At 48.0% G+C, this 15,128-nt stretch overlaps 1 protein-coding gene across 2 annotated transcripts in view; it reads left to right on the top strand.

Moving 5' to 3' along the window:
- Positions 1-15,128, top strand: part of TMEM14A (transmembrane protein 14A) — a 45,078-nt gene that overhangs the window by 28,775 nt on the left and 1,175 nt on the right. For both annotated transcript variants that reach the window (XM_069726812.1, XM_069726813.1), the window contains exon 4: positions 11,600-11,687. In XM_069726812.1, the coding sequence (XP_069582913.1) occupies positions 11,600-11,687 (88 nt within the window). The remainder of the gene's footprint in view (positions 1-11,599; positions 11,688-15,128) is intronic.

Here is a 15,128-nt window from a genome sequence, read left to right as displayed (position 1 = left end):
AGGGTAACAGGAGAAATTTGACCCCAAAAGTTGTTGTCCAGTTTCTCCTGAGTACGGTGATACCCCATATGTGGGGGTAAACTACTTATTGGGCACATGCCGGGGCTTGGAAGTGAAGTAGTGACGTTTTGAAATGCAGACTTTGATGGAATGCTCTGAGGGCGTTACGTTGCGTTTGCAGAGCCCCTGATGTGGCTAAACAGTAGAAACCCCCCCACAAGTGACCCCATTTTAGAAACTAGACCCCCTAAGGAACTTATCTAGATATGTGGTGAGCACTTTGAACCCCCAAGTGCTTCACAGACGTTTACAACGCAGAGCCGTGAAAATAAAAAATCATTTTTCTTTCCTCAAAAATGATGTTTTAGCAAGCAGTTTTTTTTTATTTTCACAAGGGTAACAGGAGAAATTGGACCCCAGTAATTGTTGCGCAGTTTGTCCTGAGTATGCTGGTACCCCATATGTGGGGATAAACCACTGTTTGGGCACACGTCGGGGCTCGGAAGTGAGGGAGCAACATTTGACTTTTTGAATACAAGTTTGGCTGGAATCAATGGTGGCGCCATGTTGCGTTTGGAGACCCCTGATGTGCCTAAACAGTGGGAACCCCTCAATTCTACCTCCAACACTAACCCCCCCACAACCCTAATCCCAACACACCCCTAACCCTAATCACAACCCTAACCACAACCCTAATTCCAACCCTAACCATAAGGCTATGTGCCCACGTTACGGATTCGTGTGAGATTTTTCAGCATCATTTTTGAAAAATCTGCGGGTAAAAGGCACTGCGTTTTACCTGCGGATTTCCAGTGTGTTTTTTGTGCGGATTTCACCTGCGGATTCCTATTGAGGAACAGGTGTAAAACGCTGCGGAATCCGCACAAAGAATTGACATGCTGCGGAAAATACAACACAGCGTTTCCGCGTGGTATTTTCCGCACCATGGGCACAGCGGATTTGGTTTTCCATAGGTTTATATGGTACTGTAAACCTGATGGAACACTGCAGCGAATCCGCAGCGGCCAATCCGCTGCAGATCTGCAGCCAAATCCGCACCGTGTGCACATGGCCTATTTCTAAAGGTATGTGCACACGCTGCGGAAAACGCTGCGGATCCGCAGCAGTTTCCCATGAGTTTACAGTTCAATGTAAACCTATGGGAAACAAAAATCGCTGTACACATGCTGCAGAAAAACTGCACAGAAACGCAGCGGTTTACATTCCGCAGCATGTCGGTTCTTTCTGCGGATTCCGCAGCGGTTTTACAACTGCTCCAATAGAAAATCGCAGTTGTAAAACCGCAGCGAAATGCGCAGAAAAACCGCGGTAAATCTGCCATAAATCCGCAGCGGTTTAGCACTGCGAATTTATCAAATCCGCAGCGGAAAAATCCGCAGAGGACCAGAATACGTGTGCACATACGGAAACCCTATTCCTAACCCTAACCCTAGTTCTTACCCCAACCTTAGTAGAAGAAAAAAAATATATATATTTATTTTATTATTGTCCCTACCTATGGGGGTGACAAAGGGGGGGGGTCATTCAGTATTTTTTTTATTTTGATCACTGTGATAGGATATATCGCAGTGATCAAAATGCACTTGAAACGAATCTGCCGGCCGGCAGATTCGGCTTGCGCATGCGCCCGCCATTTTGGAAGATGGCGGCGCCCAGGAAGGAAGACGGACGGACCACGGGAGGCTCGGTAAGTATGATGGGGAGGAGGGGAGCACGGGGGGGGGGGGGGGTAAATTGGAGTGCAGGGGGGGGTGGATCGGAGTGCAGGGGGGTGGTTGGAGCACGGGGGGGTGATTGGAGCACGGGGGGGAGCGGACAAGAGCACGGGGGGGAGTGGACAGGAGGACGGAGGGGAGCCAGAGCAGTGTAAAGGACAGATCGGTGGCTTGGGGGGGCGATCGGTGGGGTGGGGGCACATCAGTGTTTCCAGCCATGGTCGATGATATATTACAAATCGCTCTGATTGGCAGTTTCACTTTCAACAGCCAATCAGAGCGATCGTAGCCACGGGGGGGGGTGAAGCCGCCCCCCCCCCCCCCCCCCCCCCCCTGGGCTAAACTACCACTCCCCCTGTCCCTGCAGATCGGGTGAAATGGGAGTTAACCCTTTCACCGGATCTACAGGGACGCGATCATTCTGTGACACAGCATATGCGTCACAGGTCGGATTGGCACCGACTTTCATGACGCGTACGCTGTGTCACAGGTCGGGAAGGGGTTAAATCCCTGGTACAGGTGAAACGCGGAAAGGCAAAGAAATGTACTATCCTCTGATTCCAATAAATCTGTGAAGTCAGAAGGGGCATATGTGTCTTCAGAATCCATTTCTTTATCCTCAGACGGTGGTGCAGAAGGTCGTCCGTGCTTCCTGGAAGCATACACAAATCTGTTTAAGGCAGTAAGGTCCACTTTGGTCACTGTAGATTCAAAGGACCAAAAATCAGTACAGGAAATTGGGTGTCAAACCTTTCCAGTGAATGTAAAGATTCAGGCCCTCATTAGTAGAGTGGAAGAGACCTGAGAAGGGTTTACTGTCGTCGTTATCTAAAAAAGATGTACCCCTTTTGAAGAAGATTCAGCATTTTTCTGGGATAAAGACCTTTTAAAATAGACATGGTGGTGGCCAAGGCATCTATTAAATCTACATTTCCCTTTGAAGACATGGGTATTCTTAATTTTGTGGGGGGCTGCGGCTTTCCTGGCTGATCCAGATACGCAGCCTTCTCCAATGCAGTCCTTAGAGCCCTCTGGCTCAAGTGTTGGCCTGGGGACATCCAAACAAAATCAAAATTATGTTCCATTCCTGTGAAGGTGAATTTCTGTTCGGTTGATATTGGATAACATCCTTGAGAAAGCAGAGCATGGAAAAAATGGATTTCCGTAGCCTTCCTATTTCCACATATAAAAAAAAAAAAATCTTCAAAGTAAGATTTTTTTTTTTTTTGTAGAAGGGGAGAGCAAAAACAAGTGGGAAGAGGGGGGAGGGGGGTGGGGAAGAAAAGCAGAGGTTTCCTCTCTGCAGGCTGCTCTTGGGATAGGAAGCCCTCCAAGTGATGGAGAACTACAAAGCAGATTTTTTTTTTTTTTTTTTTAATCCGGACCCAGTTAAAACAGGACAAATTGGTTCTAAAACAGTCCATATTCACCCAGATCGAAGCGTTGTGGGGTTTCCCAGTTATGGATCTCTTTGCCAGCAGCGAGAGGAAAAGGGTAGAAGCCTTTTGCTATATTGATCCCAGGGGGAACCCTCACGCTCTAGATGCCTTCATGATTCCATGGAATCATTCTCTAGCCTATGCCTTAGCCCCGGCTATCCTGATCCCAGCGGTCCTAAGAAAAATCTTAGTGGACAGGGCAATGGTAATTCTCATAGTCCCCCTTCTGGCCAAAAAGAACTTGGTTCTCCTGGCTGAGCTTGATGTCACTCAAAGACCCCCAGCCACCCCCTGGGTGCTGCCAGGGGCTGGTATATCATCCTCTGGCAGCAAGTTTACACTTGACAGCATGGAATTTAAGAGGGTGCTCTTAAGGGACAAAGGTTTTTTTTTTTTTCCCCCAAATTTGATTTCTACAATACTCCAAAGTAGAACACCTGTCACTACTAGAGCCTATGGGAAAACTTGGAAATAATTCTTGTCCACCTCAGGGGTCAGCGTACAGGACGGGGTTCCAATCACGGCCATTCTAGAATTTTGGTAAGGTGAATAAGGGATGCACTCTCGTTGACTTACTCGACCAGTGGGAATGTCATCCCAGAGTGATTGAGAGCTCATTCTACGAGAGAGTTGGCAACCTCCTGGGAGTGGAAAAGTCAGAGGTTTCTATAGAACAGATCTGTAAGGTTGCCACTTGGCCATCACTTCTACCTTTTACAATCACTACTGGCTGGACTTGGGCCTCTTCTTCTGATCTCTCCTTTGGGAGGAGGGTTCTACAGGCTGCAGTCCTTCCCTAAGATTTAATTCTCTCCATGGTGCTGTCATGTGGGGAAGGAGAAAGACAGTTACCCACCGGGAACGGGATTTCTCAGAGCCCATGACGGCACCCTTATATTCCCTCGCGTCACGTGTCTGTGAGCATGCTCTTTTATTTTTGTGTGTGATTTACATATACCGTATATACTCGAGTATAAGCCGACCCCCCTAATTTTGCCACACAAAACTGGGAAAACTTATTGACTCGAGTATAAGCCTAGGGTGGAAATGCAGCAGCTACCGGTGAATGTCAAAAATAAAAATAGATCATTATTTCCCCATAGCTGTGCCATATAGTGCTCTGCACCGTTCATTATTGCCCCATATCTGTGCCCCATATAGTGCTCTGCACCGTTCATAGTTCCCTATAGCTGTGCCCCATATAGTGCTCTGCACCGTTCATAGTTCCCTATAGCTGTGCCTCATATAGTGCTCTGCACCGTTCATAGTTCCCTATAGCTGTGCCTCATATAGTGCTCTGCACCGTTCATAGTTCCCTATAGCTGTGCCCAGGGCTGCCACTAGAAATTTCGGGGCCCCATACTGGCAAAATTTTCGGGGCCCCCTTGAAACTCCGCCCAGGCTCCACCCCAGCCCCGCCTCCAGGCTCCACCCCACGAACTGTCCACAGTACCACCGCTCTCTCTTGGAAAATCTCTACTTCTCACCTATCACACATTGACAGTTCCCATCACCAGATCACACATATAGCCGGCAGCTTTTGTTTTGGCCAAAAGATTTTTTAAGCCGCCACCACAACAAGGTAGACACTTTTGGCCGGGCCCTACTCTACTGTAACCTACTAAATATTTGTTAAAATATGCAATACAATTTAGGTATATTTTTATTTATTTTAAAATTTTTAAAATGACCTATAATACTACATACAAGGAACAAATACCACAGCACTATGACCAGATGACATATTACCACCACAGTGATCGAATAATATAAAATACAAGGAACAAATACCGCTACACCATGACCAGACCGCATATTACCACCAATGACTGAATACTACAATACTGATCAGTAATAAAAAAAAAAAAAAAACACAATACTATCACCATCAGTGCCATTATACACAGGAGATCTGTAATTAGTAAGCAGTGTCTGTGTACAGGTAATACAGTGATCACCGGTGACATTACACACAGGAGATCTGTATATAATGTATAGGTAATACAGTGATCACTGGTGACATTGTACACAGGACCTCTGTATATAGTATACAGTGTATAGTGTCAGTGTATAGGTAACACTGACTCACCAGTGACGTCTCTAGGTGAAGTCCTTCATCTTTCATCCAGCACAGACCGCCATCACTTCATCCAGCCAGGACTCGTCTCTGCAGGAAATAACACAGTTATCTCGAGTTCCGCTTGTAGAACACATTACTTAATTTTCCCAACTTCTACATTACACCACATGAAGAAGGCAACATAGTATCACTCTACACAGTAACAGGACCGCCCCCCCGTTTAAAACAGTATACTCAAAAAATAAAATAAATACATCACTGCAATAATAATATCCCTTAATTAGCCCCTATGGTAATATTCGCCATCCTAGCCCCCGTGTGTCTCATCCCAGGCTCCAGCCATATGTTCTCCCATCCTGCCCTCATGAGTATCCATTCTGCCCCATATGATCTCCCCATCCTGCCCCATCTGTCTCCATCGTATCCATCCTGCCCCATCTGTCTCCATTCTGCCCCATTTGTGTCCAGCACTCTGCCCCCTCTGTGTCCAGCACTCTGCCCCCTCTGTGTCCAGCACTCTGCCCCCTCTGTGTCCAGCACTCTGCCCCCTCTGTGTCCAGCACTCTGCCCCCTCTGTGTCCAGCACTCTGCCCCCTCTGTGTCCAGCACTCTGCCCCCTCTGTGTCCAGCACTCTGCCCCCTCTGTGTCCAGCACTCTGCCCCCTCTGTGTCCAGCACTCTGCCCCCTCTGTGTCCAGCACTCTGCCCCCTCTGTGTCCAGCACTCTGCCCCCTCTGTGTCCAGCACTCTGCCCCCTCTGTGTCCAGCACTCTGCCCCCTCTGTGTCCAGCACTCTGCCCCCTCTGTGTCCAGCACTCTGCCCCCTCTGTGTCCAGCACTCTGCCCCCTCTGTGTCCAGCACTCTGCCCCCTCTGTGTCCAGCACTCTGCCCCCTCTGTGTCCAGCACTCTGCCCCCTCTGTGTCCAGCACTCTGCCCCCTCTGTGTCCAGCACTCTGCCCCCTCTGTGTCCAGCACTCTGCCCCCTCTGTGTCCAGCACTCTGCCCCCTCTGTGTCCAGCACTCTGCCCCCTCTGTGTCCAGCACTCTGCCCCCTCTGTGTCCAGCACTCTGCCCCCTCTGTGTCCAGCACTCTGCCCCCTCTGTGTCCAGCACTCTGCCCCCTCTGTGTCCAGCACTCTGCCCCCTCTGTGTCCAGCACTCTGCCCCCTCTGTGTCCAGCACTCTGCCCCCTCTGTGTCCAGCACTCTGCCCCCTCTGTGTCCAGCACTCTGCCCCCTCTGTGTCCAGCACTCTGCCCCCTCTGTGTCCAGCACTCTGCCCCCTCTGTGTCCAGCACTCTGCCCCCTCTGTGTCCAGCACTCTGCCCCCTCTGTGTCCAGCACTCTGCCCCCTCTGTGTCCAGCACTCTGCCCCCTCTGTGTCCAGCACTCTGCCCCCTCTGTGTCCAGCACTCTGCCCCCTCTGTGTCCAGCACTCTGCCCCCTCTGTGTCCAGCACTCTGCCCCCTCTGTGTCCAGCACTCTGCCCCCTCTGTGTCCAGCACTCTGCCCCCTCTGTGTCCAGCACTCTGCCCCCTCTGTGTCCAGCACTCTGCCCCCTCTGTGTCCAGCACTCTGCCCCCTCTGTGTCCAGCACTCTGCCCCCTCTGTGTCCAGCACTCTGCCCCCTCTGTGTCCAGCACTCTGCCCCCTCTGTGTCCAGCACTCTGCCCCCTCTGTGTCCAGCACTCTGCCCCCTCTGTGTCCAGCACTCTGCCCCCTCTGTGTCCAGCACTCTGCCCCCTCTGTGTCCAGCACTCTGCCCCCTCTGTGTCCAGCACTCTGCCCCCTCTGTGTCCAGCACTCTGCCCCCTCTGTGTCCAGCACTCTGCCCCCTCCTCCCCCCCCCCCTGTATCGCCGCTCTTAATAGAACAAAAAAAAAAAAAGTTCTGCTTACTTGCCGCGCTCCTGATCTCTCCACGCAGCTGCACTGTGCACTCGCCGGCGACTGACAATGACGTCAGACGCCGGCGACCTGCACGCTGCGGCTGGCGGCTGTTAACTATTGACGTGCGGGCGCGGGCCCCCTCTGCTCACCGGGCCCCATACGCCAGTCACGGCTGTAATGCCCTGATGGCGTCCCTGGCTGTGCCTCATATAGTGCTCTGCACCGTTCATAGTTCCCCATAGAAATCTGTGCCATTGCCACTGCTGCTGCAGTTAAAAAAAAAAAAAAGCCATACTCACCTCTCTAGCTTGCAGCTCCCAGCGTCCGGTCCCGGCGTCTCTGCGCACTGACTGATCAGGCAGAGGGCGCCGTGCATACTATATGCGTCATCGCGCCCTCTGACCTGCACAGTCAGAGCGCAGATAGACGCCGGGAAGATGGAGCGGCGCCCGGCGGCTGGAACGCGGACAGGTGAATATTACATACTTACCTGGTCCCGGCGTCCGGCTCCTTCCCCCGCACAGCTGTCTTCGGTGCCGCAGCCTCTTTCTCTATCAGCGGTCACCGTTACCGCTGATTAGAGAAATGAATAGGCGGCTCCACCCCTATGGAAGGTGGAGCCGCCTATTCATTTCTCTAATGAGCGGTCCCACGTGACCGCTGAAGAGGGGAAGAAGCTGCAGCACAGAAGACCGTGGGACGGCAGGGAGCGCCAGGATCGCTGGGACTAGGTAAGTATGCCTCAGCGCCCTCACCCGCCGACCCTGCCACCCACCTTGACTCGAGTTTAAGCCGAGAGGGGCACTTTCAGCCCAAAAATTTGGGCTGAAAATCTCGGCTTATACTCGAGTATATACGGTAGGTCACGGTGTTTTCCTTGCAAGTATTATAGTTGAAATGTTTATGATGTGGAGGTCCACTTGTGCTCTGTAAACCAATTGATGCGAGGGAGAGGTACCACTTTTTTTTTTTTTTTTCTGTAGGTTTCCTGTCTGAGTGGTGGATCACCTCTCTCCATTGTGCTGTCATGGGCTCTGAGAAATCCTGTTACCTTTTAAAGGGACACTGTCACCTGAATTTGGAGGGAACAATCTTCAGCCATGGAGGCGGGGTTTTGGGGTTTTTGATTCACCCTTTCCTTACCCGCTGGCTGCATGCTGGCTGCAATATTGGATTGAAGTTCATTCTCTGTCCTCCGTAGTACATGCCTGCACAAGGCAATCTTGCCTTGCGCAGGCGTGTACTATGGAGGACAGAGAATGAACTTCAATCCAATATTGCAGCCAGCATGCAGCCGGCGGGTAAGGAAAGGGTGAATAAAACACCCAAAAACCCCGCCTCTATGGCTGAAGATTGTTCCCTCCAAATTCAGGTGACAGTGTCCCTTTTAAGCAAATTGTCTCTTCAGAGAGGAAAAGGACTAGAACTCTAGTGCCACCTATTCGAAGTAGCAAGTAACTTTCCTTGCGTAGGCAAGAATCTCACGCTATAGTTATTCGGATAAGCACTTATCTGAAGCTATTCAATCAACCCTAGTTATAACTACAGAGTCAAGCCCAAGGGGATGGGGAGCGCATTTAGAAGACTGCCTGATCCTGGGCTGTTGGACCGGACAAGTGAAGTTTAAGTTCCTCCAACCTGAAGAAGCTACTGGGGGAGAAACATGCTATGACAGCTTCTTTCAGCAATACAGGGCCATCATGTACAAATCTGACAACAAGGTGACTATAGCTTATATCAACCATCATGAAGGAACTCTGTCCGGTTGTCTAATGGCAGTAACCGATCAGATTTTTTTCAGATGGTAGAAACCTGTCTCTCCATTTACAGCACTTCATATGAAAGTGAACTTGTTCTGTCCTCACTAGCTGAGGCAGGCTCATACGTAGCTATACAGTCAGCTAAACCGCTATACCGGGGTCCAATAAGGAGACTGTGGTTGAGTCTGTGCTTTATTAAACGTAGTGGTATATTGATGCGGTGAAACTGTGAACAATGATATACATAGAATCAGTGCATGGCATAGAACAGATACATAATACACATGATATACATTATGCATAACATTTAGAAAGCTAGTGACTAAACTGGGAGTACAACTGGTTAAACTAAGCTAATGTAGAGCAGGAATATCTATAGGAAGCATAAAGACATACCGGCAATGCAATCGCAAGGGGGATGAAGTGAAGCGTCTTTCCTTGAAGGCAAACTGAAGAAAGTGAAAGGAAAAATGGAGGGAAATGGAGGCTGAGCTACCATAATGCATTGCAAAGGAGGAGGAGAATCAGACATGGATAATACAAAAACAAGATTGAACTGCCAACATAACTCTGGCCGCTAGAGGGAGCCAAAGCATCACAGATGAATAAAGGCATGAATATATCAATACTGTATACTGAGGAAACTGCAATTATGCAAGCAAATAATCAGGGCAACAATATTAGATGGCGGAGACAGAACAGAACTTCAAAGCAGACTTCAAAGTCTCGGTCGTCTGAATCCAGCAGTCTTTAATCAGATAGTAGAGTTATGGGGGCTTCATGACAGGCCTGTTCGCCGACAGAACAGGAAAGTTCTGCCTGCTGTATCCCAGAGAAGAGCCACATATAATAGATGCCCTCCTGATCAGATGGGACTTCAATCTACCTCCTGCCTTCCCGCCAGTGATGTTGATTCTGGCAGTTCTGAGGAAAATCTGAGGGTGATCTTGATGGCCTCTTATACATGAGAATAGCAACAACTTTTTGGTCTGAGATTAACGCCGGGCACTAAACCATAGGTGCTACCAGAGTTTAAGGATCTACTCATCCAGGTTCCAGTTTGACCCCCGCTTAGGCAGCCAGTCTTCACAACATGGAACTTGAGGTAGCTTTCAAGAAATGGAGGGTTCTCACTGAACCTAGTCTCCACCTTACTTCAAAGTAGAAAACTGATAACAAAGACTTATGGTGGCACCTGGAAGACGTTTTCTATCTAGCTCGGGCAAAACTAGGGGGTTATGGTCTAGAACAGGGGGTTGTCTACTAGTACTCTTCAGGTACAGGTTTTTTCTCCAGGTGCATTATATAATTGTGACTGATTTGGATATCCCGTTTCATAAATACCACACCTTGACCTGAGGTGTGCATGTTTCCTCCCACCCAGAGTTCTACAGTCTGTGGTCTCTCCATAAGAGTTGAATTTCTCTAAATCTCTTGTGGTGCTGTCATGTGTAAAAGAAAAATATGTAATTGCTTACCGGTAACTGAATTTTCCAGAACCCATGACTGCACCCTTATATTCCCTCCTGTGTCTACTAATAGGTGTGGTAGCCAAGGTAATTGATTTTGGTGATGGTATTTGCATGAAACAAAAAATCCTACTTGCCTTCGCAGCATCTCGTTCCGGTGCCAGCAGCTCCTGCAGCCAAGCGATCACGTGTCCCCGCTCATTAAGGGAATGAATATTCACCTCTCTCATGCCTATGTGAGTGGAGAGAGGTGAATATTCATTCCCTTAATGAGCGGGGACACATGATCGCTCGGCCACAGGAGCACCGGAACAAGGTGCTGGGAAGGTAGGTAGGATTTTTTTTTTCCATGCATTTATCATGGGAATGAGGAGCCACGCAGACGAGGATGAGGGGACAATACATACCCGGCTTATACTCGATTCAGTAAGTTTTACCTTTTTTTTTTTTTTTTTTTTTGCTTGTATACGAGTGTGTATATACAGTAATTGCTTCTTTGACTAGTTAGATTTTGTATTTTCCTCAATAATATGCCCTAACCTAGCATATCTACATCAACTTCAGCTTCTCATTTATTTTGTGCCAATTGTTCTCTAGTCCAGTGCACACAATTTTAGACCCTACCGCAAAAGAACCTTGGGCGCAAGACTGGTGGGGTAACTGACTAATTTCTATCAGTTTTTGTTATCTTAACTAGGGATCAGCAAATCAATTATGACCAAGACCTGCGAACCGCCTCATGATGACATCCCAGCACCTGTTTTGATATGTACTCAAGGCATGTGCATGCATGATGTTGCACCAGAGCTACAAATCAAAAGAGAAGATGGGAGTACGGCAGGTAGAAGGCAGCTGTCAGTGTTTCCATCCTTTGCCACAGACAAGTGGCATGGCCACTGTACCAGGGTCCTTTGAATTAATTCGCTCTTCTCTAATTTTAACCATTACTCATAGGACTTCAATTATTTTTTTTAATAATTTAGACTGACTTCAGTCTGTAAAAATATACAAGAGATGCCACTAAAATCTGTGGCAAAATCTGCATATTGCTATTGAATTCTTCAATACTGTTTTTTGTTTTTTCCCCCTGCTTTCAAATTCCCATATTTGGTTTTCTATTGTATGTGAATGGTATGTAATGCAAGCATGTGTACAGTATTTGTAATTCCCTTTTTTTTTTCCTTCGGTGTTCATAACCAATGTTAATTTTTGTTTATTTGCATAGTTGCTGCGGGCTCCCTTGCAATAATAATGGGCCTGAGGTACAATCACAGTAGGAAAGTCATGCCTGCTGGAATATTAACAATAATAAGGTGAGTTTTTTTTGTTCCAACTGAGTAGTATCAGTTAATGTATTCAAATGCATAATGAAAATCTTGGATATTTGTATAATGTACAGTATCTGGTCCCACAGTTGCACATACCGTATATGGTCAGTTGGCTTAACCCCTTCACGACATTTGCAGTGTATATGTAACCTGCACATATACACACATTTACACATTCTAGGTGATCTTGCTCAAAGGAGCTGTTCACGCGAATGCTCCCTGCCATTGGTTCAGCTGACACCCAGCTCTCACTGCAGTGACTCACTAAATTCTGTAACAGATATTGAATAGTCTCCCTCTCCCACACCACCTCCGCACCTCGCCCCTTGTCTGTCAGTGTCCCTCAAGGCTCAGTTCTGGGACCCCTACTCTTCTCTATCTACACCTTCGGCTTGGGACAGCTCATAGAATCCCACGGTTTGTAGTATCATATCTATGCCGATGACACACATATCTACCTATCCGGATCTGACCTCACCTCCCTACTCGCCAAAATCCCACACTGTCAGTCTCTCGGCCTTCTTTTCTGCTCGCTTTCTAAAACTGAACATGGACAAAACAGAATTCATCATCTTACCCCCATCTCACTCTACCCCTTCTCACTCTACCCCTACACCAGTCCTGCATGCTCGGTGCCGCGAGGTGATCCTCGACTCTGCCCTCTTTCAAGCCACATATCCAAGCCCTTGCCTACTCCTGCCATCTCAAACTCAAAAATATTTCCCGGAACTGTGCATTCCTCGACAACGAAACAAAAAAAAAACACTAGTACACGCCCTTATCTCCCGCCTTGACTACTGCAACCTCCTACTCTCTGGCCTCCCGTCTAGCACTCTGGCACCACTCCAATCCATCCTACACTCTGCTGCCTGATTAATCCACCGGTCTCCCCGTTATTCCCCAGCCTTCCGTCTCTGCCAAGCCCTACACTGGCTTCCTATCGTCCAGAGACTCCAGTTCAAAACCCTTACTATGACATACAAAGCCATCCACAACCAGTCTCCTCATACATCTGTGACATGGTCTCCCGATACTTACCTACACGCAACCTTTGATCCTCTCAAGACCTCTTTCTCTACTCCCCTCTTATCTCTTCTTCCGACAACTGCATCCAAGACTTCTCCCGTGCTTCCCCCATATTCTGGAACTCTCTACCCCAACAAATCAGACTCTCGCCTACCATAGAAACCTTCAAAAAAACCTGAAGACTCGCCTCTTCCGACAAGCCTGCAGTGGTCCTCAACCTACTGAACTGCCACACAACCAGCTCTACCCTCTCCTAGTGTATCCTCACCCATCCCCTGCAGACTGTGAGCCCTCGCGGGCAGCGTCCTCCCTCCTTCTGTACCTGTTAGTGCCTTGTTTTTTACTCATGTTTATTGTATTTGTCTAGATTTGTCCCCTTTTCACATGTAAAGCGCCACTTGGGTCCATCATCTGTCAATGGAAATATAGTGGGCTTCCACATTACTGGTAGTACAAAGACTCTGGAAAATCAACATGGCTCCTCTCCTGCCTAATTAAATTTGGCAGATTCTGTGCTCCCAAATAAAAATGCCCCCCCGTCCCTTCTGAGCCCCAGTGTGCCTAAATGACATTTTAGCGTCCACATGCTTGGCATCTATGTAGCGATGAGAACCTGCCTAATTTATGGGTTTGTCTCCAGAAGAATGAGCTGGGCACTACAATATCCACTGCTTGTTTCTGCAGACCTATTGAGTCAAATCGCTACACCTGTACATAAATTCCTGAAAGGGCATAATTTCTAACTTGAGGCGGGTGGATTATGCTCTTTTAGCACTTGAGAGCTCTGTATGTAGAGTCTGCATAACTATTACTGGAAAATCTGCGCTCCAGGAGGCAAATGGTGCTCGGTCCCTCCAGTGTCTCAGTACAACCACATATGGGGTATTTCTGGAGAATTGGACATTGTGGGACAAATTTTGGTGCCTTTTTTTTTTTTTTTTTCCCCACATGAAAATGTACAATCTGTGGCTAAAACAAAATTTATGGAGATATGCAGTGCTGTGCAAATTAATTTGATCAAAGCAAACAAATATTTTTTTGAATATTTAATAATGTTATAATGCACTGTTACATACTCATTCTGAAAATTACCGTATATACTCGAGTATAAGCCGAGATTTTCAACCCAGTTTTTTTTTTTTTAGGCTGAAAGTGCCCCTCTCGGCTTATACTCGAGTCATTGTCCCAGGAGGGTGGGTGGGGGAGCGGTGGCTGTGACATACTCACCTGCTCCTGGCGAGGTCACTGCATCTCCAGGCGCTGACAGCTTCCAGCGTTGAGCAGTCACGTGGTACCGCTCATTACAGTAATGAATATAGACCCGACTCCACTCCCATAGGGGTGGAGCCGCATATTCATTACTGTAATGTGCGTTAACGGTGACCGCTCAACCCTGGAAGAAGCTGTCAGCGCCCGGAGACTGGAGATGCAGGGACCCACACCAGGAGCAGGTGAGTATCATGGGGAGGGGGAGCACTGTGCGATATTCACCTTTCCTTGTTCCGGGCGCTGCTCCGTCTTCCGCGTGTTCTGCAGTGACGCTCAGGTCGGAGGGCGCGAAGCCATGGTTAGTGCGTGCCCTCTGCCTGAACGTTAGTGCAGAGGACGCGGAAGACAGAGCAGTGCCGGAACGAGGACCGGTGAGTATTGCAAGTGCTGGAGGCCTGAGCAACGAGAGGTGAGTATGTCATTATTTTTTTTATTTTTTTTATTATTTTTTAATTTTGTTTAATCGCAGCAACAGCGTATGGGGCAAATATCTCTATGGAGCATCTTATGGGGCCATAATCAACACTTGTGCAGCATTTTATTTTTGAAATTTACCGGTATCTGCTGCCTTTCCACCCTAGGTTTATACTCGTCATTAAGTTTTCCCAGTTGTTTTTTTTTGTGGCAAAATTAGGGGGGTCGGCTTATACTTGAGTATATACGGTACCCTTTTCCACTGGCTAGTTGACCAAGATTTATTTATTTATATATTAAAACTGGTTTGAATCACTGACTGGTAACCAACTTAAGATTTTACTTAAAAAATGCTTTGTCCCAATTAATTTGCTGTGTGTATGTATTTTAGTATTCAGGAAGTCATGAAAACATGACCTGTTGGGGAGCACTGTGATGGCTGCTGGCAAACCCTCATCATGATAACTGTAATAGCTGGCTCTCCCATACTGATGCTCTGTCTTGACATCTTCTGTCGGGGGCCCCTATGAACATTACTGTTGGCCTGGCCAGACCAATCAATATTAGCTGTGTTTTTTGCTAATTTTATATGGGGGCCTTTTAGGCTATGTGCACACGTAGGAAGGGGGTTAAGGTTCTCCCACGGGTTTTCCCGCAGCGGATTTGATAAATCTGCAGGGAAAACCCGCTGCGGTTATCCCTGCAGATTTATCGCGG

The sequence above is a fragment of the Ranitomeya imitator genome, chromosome 5, assembly GCF_032444005.1.
Source record: "Ranitomeya imitator isolate aRanImi1 chromosome 5, aRanImi1.pri, whole genome shotgun sequence".
NCBI lineage: Eukaryota > Metazoa > Chordata > Amphibia > Anura > Dendrobatidae > Ranitomeya > Ranitomeya imitator.
The sequence above is the reverse complement of the archived record's forward strand: the minus strand, read 5'-3'. Positions and strand labels throughout refer to the sequence as shown.